Source organism: Lasiodiplodia theobromae, assembly GCF_012971845.1.
Source record: "Lasiodiplodia theobromae strain AM2As chromosome Unknown scaffold_4, whole genome shotgun sequence".
NCBI classification, from domain to species: domain Eukaryota; kingdom Fungi; phylum Ascomycota; class Dothideomycetes; order Botryosphaeriales; family Botryosphaeriaceae; genus Lasiodiplodia; species Lasiodiplodia theobromae.
The window spans coordinates 412,259-427,978 of record NW_023336530.1 but is presented as its reverse complement, the minus strand read 5'-3'; the positions used below and the strand labels follow the sequence as shown (position 1 = coordinate 427,978).

At 58.1% G+C, this 15,720-nt stretch overlaps 8 protein-coding genes across 8 annotated transcripts; 3 read left to right on the top strand and 5 right to left on the bottom strand.

Annotated features, from left to right (window-relative positions):
* Positions 1 to 488: 488 nt before the first annotated feature.
* LTHEOB_1550 (Peroxisome membrane anchor protein Pex14p) lies at positions 489 to 1,833 on the top strand (the record flags this gene model as incomplete). Its single annotated transcript, XM_035510264.1, has 2 exons — positions 489 to 875; positions 1,006 to 1,833. 2 exons carry the CDS (start codon positions 489 to 491, stop codon positions 1,831 to 1,833), a joined length of 1,215 nt encoding a protein of 404 aa, XP_035366060.1.
* A 268-nt stretch (positions 1,834 to 2,101) lies between these two features.
* On the bottom strand, positions 2,102 to 3,094 carry LTHEOB_1549 (Alpha beta hydrolase fold protein; the record flags this gene model as incomplete). The annotated part of the gene is made up of 1 exon (XM_035510262.1): positions 2,102 to 3,094. The coding sequence occupies one exon, from the start codon at positions 3,092 to 3,094 to the stop codon at positions 2,102 to 2,104; it is 993 nt and encodes a 330-aa protein (XP_035366059.1).
* A 619-nt stretch (positions 3,095 to 3,713) lies between these two features.
* Positions 3,714 to 4,652, bottom strand: LTHEOB_1548 (uncharacterized protein; the record flags this gene model as incomplete). Its single annotated transcript, XM_035510261.1, has 1 exon — positions 3,714 to 4,652. The coding sequence occupies one exon, from the start codon at positions 4,650 to 4,652 to the stop codon at positions 3,714 to 3,716; it is 939 nt and encodes a 312-aa protein (XP_035366058.1).
* A 656-nt stretch (positions 4,653 to 5,308) lies between these two features.
* LTHEOB_1547 (Nad binding rossmann fold protein) lies at positions 5,309 to 6,423 on the bottom strand (the record flags this gene model as incomplete). Its single annotated transcript, XM_035510260.1, has 2 exons — positions 5,309 to 6,049; positions 6,103 to 6,423. The coding sequence occupies 2 exons, from the start codon at positions 6,421 to 6,423 to the stop codon at positions 5,309 to 5,311; spliced, it is 1,062 nt and encodes a 353-aa protein (XP_035366057.1).
* Positions 6,424 to 7,795: 1,372 nt separating this feature from the next.
* On the bottom strand, positions 7,796 to 9,172 carry LTHEOB_1546 (Sorbitol dehydrogenase; the record flags this gene model as incomplete). Its single annotated transcript, XM_035510259.1, has 5 exons — positions 7,796 to 7,802; positions 7,864 to 8,174; positions 8,230 to 8,641; positions 8,697 to 9,070; positions 9,119 to 9,172. The coding sequence occupies 5 exons, from the start codon at positions 9,170 to 9,172 to the stop codon at positions 7,796 to 7,798; spliced, it is 1,158 nt and encodes a 385-aa protein (XP_035366056.1).
* Positions 9,173 to 9,724: 552 nt separating this feature from the next.
* Positions 9,725 to 10,564, top strand: LTHEOB_1545 (2-deoxy-d-gluconate 3-dehydrogenase; the record flags this gene model as incomplete). The annotated part of the gene is made up of 2 exons (XM_035510258.1): positions 9,725 to 9,853; positions 9,908 to 10,564. The coding sequence occupies 2 exons, from the start codon at positions 9,725 to 9,727 to the stop codon at positions 10,562 to 10,564; spliced, it is 786 nt and encodes a 261-aa protein (XP_035366055.1).
* Positions 10,565 to 12,468: 1,904 nt separating this feature from the next.
* On the bottom strand, positions 12,469 to 13,514 carry LTHEOB_1544 (Inositol oxygenase; the record flags this gene model as incomplete). Its single annotated transcript, XM_035510257.1, has 2 exons — positions 12,469 to 12,525; positions 12,582 to 13,514. 2 exons carry the CDS (start codon positions 13,512 to 13,514, stop codon positions 12,469 to 12,471), a joined length of 990 nt encoding a protein of 329 aa, XP_035366054.1.
* A 986-nt stretch (positions 13,515 to 14,500) lies between these two features.
* Positions 14,501 to 15,704, top strand: LTHEOB_1543 (Aldo keto reductase; the record flags this gene model as incomplete). The annotated part of the gene is made up of 4 exons (XM_035510256.1): positions 14,501 to 14,894; positions 14,955 to 14,981; positions 15,035 to 15,415; positions 15,487 to 15,704. 4 exons carry the CDS (start codon positions 14,501 to 14,503, stop codon positions 15,702 to 15,704), a joined length of 1,020 nt encoding a protein of 339 aa, XP_035366053.1.
* Positions 15,705 to 15,720: the final 16 nt, after the last annotated feature.

Below are 15,720 nucleotides of genomic sequence, written 5' to 3'. Positions count from 1 at the left end.
CTGATAGGCTTGGGGGTGGCTCTTGCTCCGAGGCGTGCGTTCCTGGGCGTGTCGCACGGCTTACTCAGGGAGGAGCTGGGTACATACTTATTGTTGCTGGCTTTGTTTGCCTGCGCCGCAGGTGTCCAATCGTCGCTGCCAGAGTCGTCGTCGTCGGTGCGCAGCCGCTTGACTGGCCGCCCGCCGCGATCCGCCATGCTTGTGTCAGGCTGTTTATCCAAGCGCTATCGAGCAGGGTTCCGAGCTTGGAGGCGGTTCGATACGAAATGCTGCGCAAAACTCTGGAGCTCCAAGCTGCCCTCACGCATTCCGCATGATGCGCGACGGAGCGAGCTGCGCAGCGGGCCGCGGCCTAGGCCTGCACGTGACGCCTGCCAGCGGCCGCTACTTATGAATCGCCCTGCGTCACAAGCCGAGGTCCCGGCCGCCGCGTCGCTGAGCTCAAGTACGCCGTCACGCCCTTCCTCTGCACCCTGCGTGTTGCGACCATGGGCGACTCTCCCTCGGACAAGAAGCCTGGCATTCCCGCCTGGCAGCGCGCCCAGGCGCCATCCACGCCTTCCGACTCCGCTTCGTCCGCCACGGAAGACTCGCGGCCGCCCACTCCAAGCTCAGACTCAGCCTCCGAGCACGCCGATGAGCCCCAGTCCGAGCCCCAGCCAAGTTCGCTGGATGCGAACGAGCCTCCCAAGGACGGAGCTCTCCTCCTGCAGCAGGCGCGCAAATTCCTGCAAGATCCCTCCATTCGCGATGCCGCCGACGACCGGAAGCGGAGCTTTCTGGTCTCCAAAGGCGTAGCCGAGGACGACATCAAGCTACTGCTCGCCGAGGCGAAGATGCAAGATACGCCGCCAAGTAAAGTAGCTCCGCCAAAGGTGGGTACAGCGTCTTTTTGCAGGCCACTAATACCTTTCGTCTCATCGTATTTCTCCGAGCTCTTTCTCAATATTCGCTTATGAACTGCCTTTTCGGGCAATTAGACGTAGCGTGCTGACCTTATCTTAGTCCCCTGCGACTCAGCAACCTTTGTCGTCTCCGCCCACCGCATCCCGCGCTCCTCCGAAAGATATCCCGCCCATTGTGACGTATCCAGAATTCTTGACCCAGCCTACATCACCTCCGCCGCTCATTACCGTCTCTCGCGTCCTCAATGCCATATACGCTGCTGTAGGGTTGGGTGCTGTGACATATGGCGTATCGAATTACCTTGTCAAGCCGATGGCTGAGGAGCTGGCTGGAGCGCGAGCGGAGTTTGCTGTTAATACGAAGTCCAACATTGAAAAGCTCAATGAGAAGCTGGAGGGCATGGTTTCGACTGTACCCAAGCTTGGCAGCAACGGGAAGCCATTATCACCAGAACAGGAGAAGGATGCGACCTCTGATGTCGATTCGGATGAGGACCCCACGGAGCTCTATCATCGTGACTTCGGCACACAGACAAGTCCCGCTCTTTCCCGGCGTGGGAGTGACGCCTCTTCCGCTGATTCAGAGAAGTCGCCAGCAACCCCGGCGGAGGCACAGTCCGCGCACCTCGACAAGCTGATAGCCGAACTCCGCGGTTTGACCTACCTGACGAGAGGAAACTCGACGCAGGACGATGCTGTGCAGACACAACTGGGAGACTTGAAGAATTACCTCAACGAAATGGCTTACTCGAGCCCCTACTACGGAGGTGATATCTACGGCGCAAGGTATGGCAGTAGCTGGAAAAAGTCGGGAGAGGAAGACGCCATTGAGGCATTCAAGGCCGACATCAGAAGCGTAAAGGGTGTTTTCCTCTCGTCGAGGAATTTCCCGAGCGCGCAACAAAGAGGATATGGAGTGGGTAGGTGATGTCGCCAACAAGGGGCAGTCTCCAGGACTGGACGGCAGGCGTTGGTGGACTTGGTCTCACTTTGGGCACTCTACGTTGATATGACAGGTTTGTACATGTTCTTCGCGGTGGAAGCGGCCGCTAAAATATCTCATGGATGTCAACTGCTGCATCTACTAAATCTGAGGATACGCTACATATACCCTAACTTCAGTTCAAGGTGGTCCTCTGGTTCACTCATTCAAGACGCTATTCGATTACTATTGGATCCACGTATTCGCCGACGTCTCACGCGGCTCGTTCAAGGACTCTTCGCACCCACTCCGTCCTTGTTTTATTGGCCATTATAGAGATCGCAGCTGTTGGGACAAATGCGTGAAAGTTATGGGTCCCGCCCGGCCAAACGTGAATCTCAGCATCGACACCACATTCCCAAAGCTTCGAAGCATATGCAACATCCTCATCTCTGAACGGCTCTGTCGAACCCACGTCGATGAAAGTTGGTGGCAGTCCGGACATATCCGTCGCCCTCGCTGGGGCTGCGTAATAGCTGACCCCCTCGCTGCCCGCTTTGTCGCCTAGCAGACACTTCCACCCAAAAGCATTCCTCTTCCGGTTCCAGCAATCACCCTGCGCAAACTGCCGGCTGGATACACTGTCATTCCGATCGTCCAGCATGGGACAGACCAGCAGCTGCGCGCACAACTTCGGCCCTCCCTGGTCTCTCGCCATCAGCGCCACGGCCGCCGCCAGCCCACCGCCAGCCGACTCGCCCGCCACCATCAGTCGCTTCAGGTCAATCCCCAGGTCCAGCGCGTTCGCCGCGACCCACTGCAGCGTCGCGTAGCAGTCCTCGACGGGCGCCGGGTGCGGGTGCTCGGGCGCGCGCCGGTACTCCGGGCTCACGACGACGGCGCCGAAGGCCGCGATGTACTCGGCCATGGTGCCCATGCCCAGGAAGCGGTCGCCGGAAGTCATGCCGCCGCCGTGGAAGTTGAGGATGCCGGGCCGATGATTCCCGTCATTGGCATTCTTGGATGGTGCGAAGATGGACACGTCGATGGGCCCGCGTGGACCGCGGATCGTCTGTTCGGTGTGGGTGATGGCGGGGTTGGCGAGGATGATTTCTTTGACGGCCGTTGTGGCGAGGGTGAGCTCGGTGCGGTGGTCTTCTAGGGCCGTGGAGTCCATATCCGGGGTGTCGGGGAAGATGGGGAGGCCGGCGTAGAGTTCGGGGTCGTATGGTGGGCGGGGAAGGAGGTTTTCGTTTGGCGCGGTCATTCTGGGTGAGGTTTGCTGAATCCCTCCTGTTGAAATATGGAAAGGCTTGTGCGGAAGGCAATGTCGGACTTGGTTCTCTGGGGAGCTTGTGGGTGCAAGGCTGCTTGCAGTTGTTGGCTTGGGATGAGTTAGAGTGCAGGGAGTAAGCGTACTCGGCTTGTCTTATAAGCCTGTTCTGGACACTACTGAGAAGCAATCGAGTCAGATCCACCTTATTCGTCCGTTTGATAGGCTCTAAATAAGCCGGAAACTATAATCACAGCCCGCTATCTTCAACCCACGTGTTCTCTATGTACATATTGATTCTGCTTTGAGACTAGTAATTACTATGTTAGGATGGCGTATACTATCCAGCTGATGTATTGAGATCGCAGACTCCGCCCACTTTTGCTGCCTGAATTGATCTGGGTCGGAGCGAGAGGTGCTTACAAATACGCCCATCCTTCAAAAACCTCAAACAGCAGAGGCACGAGCGATCACTATTCACTTTTGTGGGTTTCAGCCAATTCCATCCGAAACTTCGTCCGTAACTTATAAATAACCACCGCGTGTCTATTCTACCTCTTGCGGAAACCGTAACTAAGCCCCACCAGCACCAATCCAACAATCATCCTTCTTCTCATACACCACTCTCCGTCTCAACCGCCTCTCTAAGCCTATCCAACGCATCAACCCTCAACACGCCATCCCTCCCCTCTCCTGCTCCCGCCCCATCACCACCACCCTCACAATACCACACAACCACACACCCCGCCTCCCTCGCCGGCACCACATCCCTCTCCCAGCTATCCCCCACAACCGCAACCTCCTCAGCCCTTAAAACCCTATCACCACCACCAACCCTCCTCAACACCTCCCCCCAAAACCCCTCCTCCACCTTCGCCCTCCCCACATCCCCCGTCGTCACCACCTCGTCCACGAACCCACCGGTTTCCTTTAGCAACCCCAACTCCCGCAACGTCCACAGCTGCGCGTCGCGCGGGCCCTCGGTGACGACGACGACGCGGCGGCCCGGCCGCGCCTTGAGCGCGCGCAGCAGCGGCGCGGCGCCGGGCTTGAGGGCGAGCGAGGCGCGGAGGGCGGTCTTGTAGGTTGCGGCGAGGGCGGTGAGGTAAGGGGAAGATTCTAGTTCTAGTTCGTCGGTGGCGTCGTTGGGGGAGGGTGAGGAGGAGGGAGCAGAAGGAGGAGAAGGAGAAGGGGGATCAGCCAACGAGAGGCCGGCGGCGTGCAGCAGCGCAGCGAAGCGCTCTTTGCGGTAGTCGTCGCTGGTGCGGGTGGCGCCGTCGGCGAAGGCGTTGGCGGTTTTGGCTTTGAGGATGGTGGCGTAGAGGGCGCGGAGGCGGGGGACGTCGATGGTGGTGGTGGCAGCAGCCTTGTCGCCGGGCTGGTGAAGAAGGGTGGGGTTCTCAGTATTGGTGCTGGCGACTATGTACTCGAAGACGGCCGTCGCCGCGGCGGACGAAGCGGCGCGGAAGCTGTGGAGCGTGTCGTCTAGGTCGAAGGCGTACGTGGTGCAGGGCGCGAGAGCGGTGCGGAGAAGATCTGGTGATGAGGACATGATGGCGTTGTATGCTTTCCTTTCCTCTGTCTCTTCTGTGTTGTTTTCTAGCTCTTTAGGTATGATGGAGGACAGGAGATTTCGACTGACGTAGTAGAAATGGACAAACAAGTCTTTCTTGCTAAATAGACAACTGAATAGATGTTATGAGTCATCAGTGCAGCACGCAATCTGCGCTTCGCTTACCTTGTTGAGTTGTATGTTATATTTAACCTGGAGTAGAGAGCGGAATAATCAAGTCTAGTCGCAGATCTCAGTAAGATGTGTAAAGTCCTCTATGATTGGCCAGCATTTTAGTACTATTAGCAAACTGCATAGGTATACGAGAAAGCCACACACTCTTAGCAACATTTTGTAGAATAGATATATCATGCATTCTTTGTGGAGATATACCGCCAGGCTTTTTTGCCTGGAATCTATACCGCCACCACTTCTACAGAGACCGAAAAGGAAATCGGAGACTTCATGACTGTGTCCTTCCAATGTAACCTCTTGGCCATAAAGATATTAAAACCCAAACAAAACGCCTGCCAAAACGCATGACCCAGATCTTTTCTAACATATGAAGGGGCAAATGCCCAGAGGTACTAGAAAGGTCATGCAACATCACCGTCTAGCTTTTGTCGTCAAGAACATTGCGTCGCAGGGGTAATGATTTAGAGCGAGGCCTTCTCGATGCGGTTGCCCTGCTCGTCGAACCAGATCTTCTTGCCGGAGCGCAGAGACTCCTGGAGAGCACAGCCGATGCGGACGGCCTGAACGGCGCCCTCGAGCTTGAAGGGCAGCTCAGTGTTGTCAAGGCAAGCAGCAGTGAACTCGTTGGCCTCCTGGACGAAGGCGTACTCGAAGCGGCCGTAGTAGTGCTCGGGGATCTCGCGGCGGATACCGTTGGGCTCGTGCATCTCGACGAGGGAGCCCTGGGGGTTGCCGTTGATGACGAGCTTGCCCTCGGTGCCGATGATCTCGGACATGTCGTGCTGGCCAGCAGCCATGATACGCGAGGAGTAGAAGGTGGCAATCTTGCCGCCGTAGAACTCGACGACACCGACGCCGTTGTCGACATCACCGTACTTAGCCAGCTCAGGAGAGACAGCGGTGATACCCATGGCAACGACGGACTTGACCTTGGCATCCTGGCCGAAGTACCAGAGCGCAAGGTCGATGTCGTGGATGTTGCAGTCGACGAAGATGCCGCCAGAGAAGCGAGCATACTCGACGAAGAAGCCGGAGGGGTCGAGCTTGTCGCAGGTCTGGCTGCGGAAAACGGAAGGCTTGCCGATGCTTCCGGTCTGCATGCGGTTGAAAGCGTCGCGGTAGCTGGCGTCGAAGCGGCGAGAGAAACCGCAGAGAACCTTCAGGTGCGGCTTCTTGGCGGCGGCGTCGACAACGGATTGCGACTGGATTAAACTGTTAGTTACTTGGCCCTCTCCGGTCAAACAGTAGTACTCACCACGTCAATGCTGGTGGAAAGAGGCTTCTCGCACAGCACGTGCTTGTCAGCCTCGATGGCCTTGATGGCCTGCTCGGCGTGGGCAGTGGTGACGGTGGCGACAACAACAGCCTCGAGGCCGGGGTGCTTCAGCATCTCCTCGTAGTTGTTGTAGATCTTGACGTCGGGCAGGTTCGTCGCGGCCCACTCGGCTTCCTTGGGCTCGGGAGTGAAGGCTGCCACGACATTGGCACGGGGAGTGCGGGTGTAGAAGTTGGTGGCGTGGCGAGCGCCCATGCGGCCGAGACCGGAGATGGCGATGTTGAGCTTCCTGGGGGCCATTGTGTCGTTGTGTGTCGTGCGGTATTCGGAGCGAAAGGAGGTGGCGGGAGAGAGGCCGAGGCTTTCAAGGACTGATGGGGAGCGAGGCTGTTGTTCGGAGGAAGCTGTCCAGGAGTGGTACAGAGTCTGCAGGCGACCAAGCATGGCAGGTCAGATCAGGAGTTCAGGCAAGGTCATTGGGAGAGACGGGAGACAGGGACATACGAGAGAGCCGAGCTTGTCGGGGAGCGGGCGTGAGGAGAAAGGCGTGCAGATGAGGGTGGCGGGAGGACAGCGAGAGCGCGCAGCTTATATCGAAGTCTCTGGAGTCTGGTCGGCGCAGCTCGGGCAGGGGTAGCTGGCGTCGTGGACTGGCAAACCTGCTAGCTCGGCGTATTCTGCCGCCTCCCCACACTTTTTTGCAGGCATTTTGGCCTCACCGCCCGGCGGGATACCCACCGCCGTGCCTGAGCGCCGCCCGCGCCCGCGCCCGCAGAGCGCAAAGGGTCCCACCGGGCCGTCTCGTCGGAATCTCCTTCCCTCACTCGCATCTTACGCTCACCGCAGTAGGTTTACGCTCTGCAGAACGTGGTTTACGCTGCCGCTAAGCCTTGTCCGCGCCGGAATCTCATTCCCACTACGCTCAAATGCTGCTGTTTCGCCCGGAAACGCCTACCTCTACTCACCTTTCGAGGTTTGTGACGCAAGCCACGCCCCCTCGACCACCCGCTATCTCCAGCTTGCAGCACCCCGCATGTGCGCCTGAACGCTTATCCACGGTGATTGACAGCTGCTAGCCTACCGCTTACCCCGGACTTGCCTGTAGCCGCACCCGATTTTCTCCATGGGGTGCGAAAAAGCGGGTGTCGGTAATCGGGAGTCCGTATAGCGCCAACGCATCTGGACGCGTCTGACACCTCAAACAGCTATCGTCGACTACCCCATTGGGACGATTGAGTCGGGTCTTGCAGTCCGCATGACCCACCCCCAACATTATCAATTGTCTATCTACCGGTCCGCGTGATTCATTGCAGACCACTCCAGCATCCCTGCGTACTGCATCATCGTGGCACATCTTTGCGCCTTAACATGCCAGTCGGCGAACGCGACGTCGAGGTCGGCCGGACTCCACAAAAAAAAAAAATTGCGGTGACTTCAGATTAACCGCTTACCCGCTTTATGGCCCATTAATTACGGCGCACGAATTATGGCGCAGGGCGCGGGAGGATGGAGAGTATTGACCGTGTTGCAAATAATTTATTCAAGAACTACTTTTCAAGTCTCAAGGCTAAAAGACGATTCTACCCACACCACACCACATTATGCAGGATAATCCAAACCAAATATCCACCAACGCCAGACATGCGCATTATGTCAGACTACAGCTTCCATCTCACAGCCTGGGGCTCAACTACCCGTTAGCCCTCAGCTGGAAGGGTAGCTACAGCTAGGTAGCCTTACCGTAGCTCGTCGTTCATCTCAACCACAACCTTCAGCACCAGCTTGCCCTGCTCATCCTTGGTCTTTGCTGCCATCTGGAATGCCTCTGGGATCGAGTCCAGACCCTTGTAACGGTGCGTGACCAGCTTGGAGAAGTCAGGGTAGTCTGGGCCGGGCTGCTTCGACACGACTTCAATACCGGTGGGATACGTGTTGGCATAGCGGAAGACGCCCACGATGTCAACTTCGCGCAGCGCTGCAGCCGAGATGGGGAGAGTCTGGATGGGATGGCCCATTCCAATGAGAAGAACTCGGCCACCGGGCCGGGTTGCCTGTCATGTGTCAGTCCTCGTGCTCACAGTGCGCTTCCAACTGGGATTGACGTACGTAGATACCGGCCTGCAGGCAAGACGGCACACCGGTACACTCGAAGACAGCATCCACCTCCCCGAACTCCTCTCCGGTTGTCTTCTTCACCTTCCCGATCGAGGCAGCCGTTTCACGTGCGATCTCGAGGTTCTCTTCGATCGTCTGGCCGCGCTTCATCGGGACAGTGAAGCCAGCATGTGCGAAACCGTTGTTGACGGCGAAGTTAACACGGCCCTCGTCGATATCTGCGATGATGACATTGCTGGCGCCAGAGATCCGCACCATACCAGCAACCAGCAGTCCAACGGCGCCTGCGCCGAAGACAAGGACGGTGCTGAGCGGAGGAAGCTGGGCGCGGCGGGTAGCGTGAATAGCGACACCGAGGGGCTCGAGGAGCGCACCCAAGTCGAGAGAAAGGTTATCGGGCAGCCTGAGATGCCGCATCAGTCTCAACTCCCAGCAGAATGTGTCCAATCATCACTTACTTGTGGCACCACTTGGCCGGGTGGTTGATCCTGTCCTGGAGAGTGCCCTGGGCGTGGGGGAAAGCCTTCGCGGAGCTCCTGAACTTCATGCCCTTGCAGATGTTGTATCTGCCCTCCTTGCACCTCTCGCACTCGCCGCAGGGCAGACCAACTTCGAGGGCGACCTTGTCTCCGACCTTGAAGTTTGCTGCCGCCTCAGAGCCCACCGCCACAACAACACCCGCAGACTCGTGGCCTAGCGACATTGGCTCCTGAACGATAATGTCGCCATTGCGGTAGTGGTTGTAGTAGTGCAGATCCGAGCCGCAAAGGCCCGTAGCCCTCACTGCAACCTGAAGCTCATCTGCTGCCGGCGCAGTAAGCTCGCGGTTTTCCTGGGCTGGTCAGCGCACTGCGGGGAACAAAGCGTCGCGTGAGCTTACAATTCTGAGGTCTTTGGCGCCGTGAAGCACCGAGGCGCGAATGGAGCCGCACATTGTGAGCGATGCGAATAGCTAGCTTGTTGGGGAACGGAGAGAGGAATTGAAGCTTGAGAAGCTGGAGCGAAGCAAGACTGTTGGGGAGAGGCGCAGAGGAGAAATGTGGAGCTTGGGAGAGAGCAGGAAATGTCTCAGCATATGAGGAGAGCAATGCGGCCGCGGGGAAGTTGCGGCGAACGGAAAGCTATACCCAGGGCCGAGTAGACTTTCCGGGGACCGACAGGGATGCAGCGCGAATGACGGCACTGCGGACGTGTGGAGGCGGGAAAAGAATCCGCGTCGGCTACTGACTCAAAGGCCGAGGCCCCGCGCCGCCTGCCCCACGCAAGCTCCGGCTGCCCCGCGCGTCATGCCAGAGGTTGAAAGGCAGCTAGCTTGCTTGCGTTATGGCAAACCTTCTCCGAGGCCCGGCCCTATTCCTCTAAGCTTTCCCGAATTCTTCATATTGTCCGCATGGCCCAGCAACGCTTGAGCAAGCTTCACCAGCAACTTTCTCCTCAACTTTCCTCCACAACTGCCCCGCCATCCTCCTCTTCTCCGCCCTCCACCATGACCTCTGTGCAACAGCTCTTCTCCCTTGAGGGCCAGACGGCGCTCGTCACGGGCGGCACCCGGGGCATTGGTCAGGCCATGGCTGTGGCATTGGCTGAAGCTGGCGCCGACCTCCTCCTCATCCAGGTATGCATCTGAATCGGGCAGCTCCTCCACGACACATTGACTAACGTCTTCCAGCGTGACACGTCCAACACGGCGACCAAGTCTCAGATCGAGGCCCTTGGCCGGAAAGCCACCATCTACACCGCAGACCTGAGCGACGCGAAGTCCGTCGCAGCCCTCACCCCCAAGATCACCGGCGACGGCCACAAGATCGACATCCTCCTCAACTGCGCCGGCATCCAGAAGAGGCACCCGGCACACCAGTTCCCGGACGAGGACTGGGACGCAGTGCTGCAGGTCAACCTGAACACCGTCTTCACCCTCTGCCGCGACGTCGGCGCTCACATGCTCGCCCGCGAAGCCGACTCGACCGGCCGCCGCGGCGCCATCATCAACGTCGCCTCGCTCCTCTCCTTCCAGGGCGGCATCACCGTGCCCGCCTACGCCGCCAGCAAGGGTGGCGTGGCGCAGCTGACCAAGGCGCTGAGCAACGAGTGGTCTAGCAAGGGCATCGCCGTCAACGCCATCGCTCCGGGGTACATTGCGACGGAGATGAACACCGCGCTGATCAACGACAAGAACCGCGCCGACAGCATTTTGCAGCGCATTCCGGCGGGCCGCTGGGGAAGCCCCGAGGATTTCAAGGGTGCCGTGGTGTTCCTGGCATCAAGGGCAGCAGGATACGTTGGCGGTGAGGTGTTGACCGTCGATGGTGGTTGGATGGGCAGGTAAAGAAGAGGAGGGACATTGAGAGGTAGGATTAAGTCATCAAAAAGAGGAGGAATAGATTACTATTAAGAGTTCGGCATGCGTTGGAGTTCGCATAGATAATTTCCATCATAATTTTCTTTGATTCAGCTCCCCAAGTCTTCAGCCAATCATCGGCATTTTATCCTTTTCCTCTTTCTACCTTGATGTCCTGCATCAGACGTGTTTCAAAGCAAGCGCGCTATCACGTGTCGGTGGCGAAGCTCTCTTTACTAGACATCTCGGTTCTATCTTCTCCGGAATCTGGGGTAAGTCTTGCTGAGACAGATCTCCTTGTGGGGTAACCGTTTCCGTTTCCTCATCAAGGAATCTTTTCCATTAGGCACCACATTCCTTAGGACGCTAACTCGCAAGCAGCTCTTCCGTTCGATCAATTTTGCCGCTTTCGTCTCTTCTCGGTTCAGATCGACTTGCTCAAATTCATACGTAGTAGTATGGTCGCCCAAACCGTCTCCGCGTCCGAAAAGGGCAATTCTCGCCTACTCCCGCCTCATCGTATTCATCCCGTCCCGCCAGCCACACACCCGACGAGGGTCTCTATTATTGCCTTCCGCAGGGCGCGCAGGACTCTTCCAGACCCCACATACATCAAATCGCAAATCTCATTCGGCACATCGACCCTGCGCCACCGGCATTAGCAAGTGAAGAAGATCGATTGGACACGAGCCTAGGACGATGGGTCTTGGCTTGCGCAAGCTCGATCTGACACCCTGGCCGGAACCCAGATTCCGCTTGGCCACCGTCCCCTCTCTCTATCTCCGAGTCAAGCCCCGAGCTTTTTGAGACAGGCCCAGATGCTATGACGAATAGGCGAATTTTCGGGGTATTTGAGCTATTCACGATGTATGCTCGCCGAGGCTCGGTGGCGGGGAAGAGGGCTGTGGTGGTGGTGGCAAAATGTTGAAAAGGCAATTGTTGTTGTTTGCATCACAGTAGTGAAACCCGGACGCTTGCTGACGTAACCGTGCAGGGCACTGTGATGCAACGGATAGCTCCTGCTTGTTGATGAGGCCCTTGTGGGCCTTCTGCTATTCTTCGGTGGGTGACATGCAGGGTGGGGCTGGGCCGGGCTTGTTGCTGCGGTGGGGAAACTGGGGAAACTGGACGGAGCGACGACCACCGCTTGCCCACGGCTTCGGAAGACCACGGACGGCGCGCGGATGATGGATTGCGAACGGGAGACGCAAATTTGCGCGTCTTCTTCACATGTGCCATCCGTACGTGCGTGACACGACAGGAATTTCATGCTTTATGCGGGCGTTTCTACCTATGCTCTCTGGCGGTTGGTGTTGCAGCCAGCAGCAGTAATCACGTCTTAGTGCGGAGTGCGGATTCCGGGGTGCTTTGTGACACGTTTCATGGCGGGAGGGAGGACTGCTGCATGCAGAGAGAGGTACAAGCGGGCGTAGGAGACGTGTTCAGCCAGAAGGCGGGGTCAGGCGCCTGATGAGCGGCTGAGAAATGGATGGAGTCCGCGGCTAGCGGTGCTAAGGACCGGGTATCACGACTCATTTGCGTTAAGGTTACACCCTCAGGACCGACACAGATGCCAACCTCGATGGCATGTAGTATTTGGTACATTCAAAAGTGAAGATCGACGGACGCGGGAAGGATTTGAGCCAACTGGAAACGGCTACTATCCATCACGTCACAAAGATTTCACAGCAAAAGCGCATCAGGTTTGAAGAGGACGGGCGCCTTTTTTTGGCGCCCAATTTGTTCATTGTGCGATTCTATCACAATTGGCTGCTTGAAGTGTTTTTGCAGCGGGTACTCATGTCTGTCGATTTCATCCCAAAACGCCAAATATTAAATAAGAAAGATTCGCTCAAGTGCCGTGACTGTCGTGTCTCAAGATTGCACCGCATCTACCACCTGATGACCTTGTTGGGGAAGTACTCGTCGATGAGCTCCTGGTAGTAGTCCTACAAAGTCTGTTAGTGTCTGTCTTAACGGATTCCTGTGAAGTGATGGAACATACCTTGAGCTCCTCAGCCTTGGGCATGTCGTCGCTCTTGGAGTAGAGGTCGTAGGGGTTGAAAGCCTTGACGGCCTCGAGCATCTTCTTGTCCTTCTCGTTCATCATCCAGTGGTAGGCGCCCTCCTTGTGCCAGGGGTAGAAGGAGTGGTAGCGGATCATGGCGAGACCCTCGTCGGGGATGGTGGACTGCTCCTTGGCGATGTGGTAGAGGTACTCGTCGTGGCCCCAGGAGAGCATGACGTTGTCAAGACCGCAGCCAGGGGTGTAGATGCCGTACTCCTGGCCGTAGATCTCGTGACCGTAGTCGGGGTTGCCCTTGAAGGTGTCGGGGTAGATGATGCGCTTGTCGAAGTTGCAGCCGACGGGGAAAGTGTCACCGACAACGTCCCACTGGCCCTGGGCGTCGAAGAAGAAGAGAAGCTTGCCAAGGTCGTGGATCAGGCCAGTCAGCTGCATCCAGCGAGGCTTGCCATCGCGGCGGATGGCCTCGGCGGTCTGGAGAAGATGCTCGATCTGGGAGAGCGAGGTGTCGGGGTCGGACTCGTCGATGAGGGTGTTGAGCTTCTCGATGGCCTCCCAGACGGTCATCTCAGCACGGGTCTTGGAGTGGAAGTCGTTGCGGGCCTTGAGGTTGTAGGCAACGGTCTGCTTCTCGTGCTGCTCGCGATAGAAGTTCTTCACGCGGTCGCACGCCTCCTCGTACTGGCGGAACTGGGTCTTGTCCTTCTCGGCGTCGAACTTGGACTGAGCGTAGATGTCGACCTCCTCCTGGGTCATGCCCTGCTTCTTCAACGTATCCTTGAGAACGTTGACGGCGTCGATGTTGTCGGAGAGCTCCTCGAGAGCAAGACCATCGCGCTCCGTGTTGATGCCGTCCTGGCCCTTGGCAGGGACAGCGGCGGGGGCGGCGTTGTCGATGGCGATGGGGGCCATTGTGAATGTGCTGCTACAGCAGTGGGTATCTTTGGATGAATGCGAAGTAAGGAAGAAACTTTGTAGTGATGAAGAGACTTGGTGAGTGATGACGGGAGAAGGGGGTCGTGGCGGACGTGGTTAAATATCAAACTACACCAGGACTTTACTCAGACACACAGAAGAGGCAATGGAAGAGGGCGGAGGGCCTGGGCCAGGGCGTCCCCGGAATCCATGACGAGAGGCGTGCTGGAAACTAAGTTCCCAGCAGGCCCTCTCCGCAGAGCTCGCTCCCCACAATCTGACGGCAGGAGAAACGCTCGCGCTGTGGTAGGCTCATCTCGCACTCCCCACACGGCAGCGGTCTGCAGCTCCACCCCAGGCCTAGCAGAGGCAAGTTTGCCCCGGCAGGCCTGAGGATCAGGTTACACGCTCTGAAAAAGGCAAGCTGTTGATGTCAGCGGGGAAGGAGAGCGTCGGAAACCACTTTTCGCTAGCGCGGAGAACTTGCCCCGGAGATCGTGCTTGGCGCCGACGTCTTCTGGAAGCCCTCGATTACCCATCGCCGCCCACGTGAGAGAGCCTCGAGAGAAGGAACCCGCTTCGGCCTACCCGCACGCGTGCCCACGCCTCAACTGCCGGTAACGGCCTCTGTGGCTCAGCGCCCTTGAGGCGACGGCAGCGCGAGCCTCAGGCGCTGCCCGCGGGGGAAGCCTGGCGGTGCGGCAGAGACATCGGGCTAGCCGCGCCGGAAGTGACCTTTTCCTCGCTCACAACGGCACTTCGCCCTGCGCTGCTGGCGTTGCGGCTGCTTCGACCCCGGACGGGCGCACGTGCTCGGCTCGCCGATAGAAACACCGACTGCCGAAGACCGGCCATTGCCCCGCTGTGCCTGTGGCGTCATCGGCGTTTGACTGCATTCGCGCGGAGAGGTGGGGTGCGCGGGCGCGACAGCTGTTGACTTCGCGCCTGAGAGTAAAAACAGCGCGCACGCCGTCTCTTCTGCCATGAACCCGTCTCTCTGCAACTTCATCCTCAAGTCTACTCCCTCCAGCATCCTCGACCCCAAGCCCACCATGAACACTCCTCTCCCCCTCAACACCGGCGCCACCATCCCCGCCCTTGGCCTGGGCACCTGGCAGTCCGAGCCCGGCCAGGTCAAGGCTGCCGTCACTCACGCGCTGAAGTCGGGCTACCGTCACATCGACTGCGCCTACATGTACGGCAATGAGGGCGAGGTCGGTGAGGCGCTCAAGGAGGCCTTCGCCGCCGGCATCGTGAAGCGCGAGGACGTCTTCATCACCACCAAGCTGTGGTGCACCTTCCACTCGCGCGTCGAGGAGAACCTCGACGAGAGCTTGAGGCGCCTGGGTCTTGACTACGTCGACCTGTACCTGATGCGTGAGTTCTCCCCAATGCTTACTCCGGCTTGAAGACCGAGACTAATTGAATGATCCACAGACTGGCCGGTGCCTATGAACCCCAAGGGTGTGTAGCGCAACAAGCTTCCCACGAAGCGCACCAGCTGACAAGCGGCGTAGGCAACCACCCCACAATTCCCAAGCTTCCTGACGGTTCCCGTGACCTGGACAAGTCGTGGTCGTTCCTTCAGACCTGGAAGCTGCTTGAGGAGCTGCCGGCTAAGGGCAAGGCTAAGGCCATTGGCGTCGCCAACTTCTCCGTTCCCTTCCTGGAGGCTCTCCTCAAGGTGGCCAAGATCGTCCCCGCGGCCAACCAGATCGAGAACCACCCGTACCTGCCCCAGCAGGAGATCGTTGATTTCTGCAAGGCCAAGGGCATCCACATTACCGCCTACAGCCCGCTCGGCAGCACTGGCAGCCCTCTGTTCAAGGAGGAGGGTGTCCAGGAGCTTGCCAAGAAGTACAACGTCGGTCCTGGCAACATTCTGCTGAGCTACCACGGTGAGTTTGACCCCGAGACGCAGCTGCTTTTTCCACCAATGAGCCCGGGTAAACTGACGGTTTTATCCCAGTCGCGCGTGGAAGCTCCGTCCTCGCCAAGTCCGTCACCCCCTCCCGGATAGACGAGAACAAGAACATTGTCCAGTTCAGCGCCGAGGACCTGCAGGCTCTGGAGAACATCCACAAGGTCAAGGGCGTCACCAGATTCGTCTATCCCGCCTTCGGTGTCAACCTGAGGTTCCCCGACAGGTCCGAGCCCGAGGGCTACGATCCTCTTGCCAACTTGTAGATGTATACCCATAGTT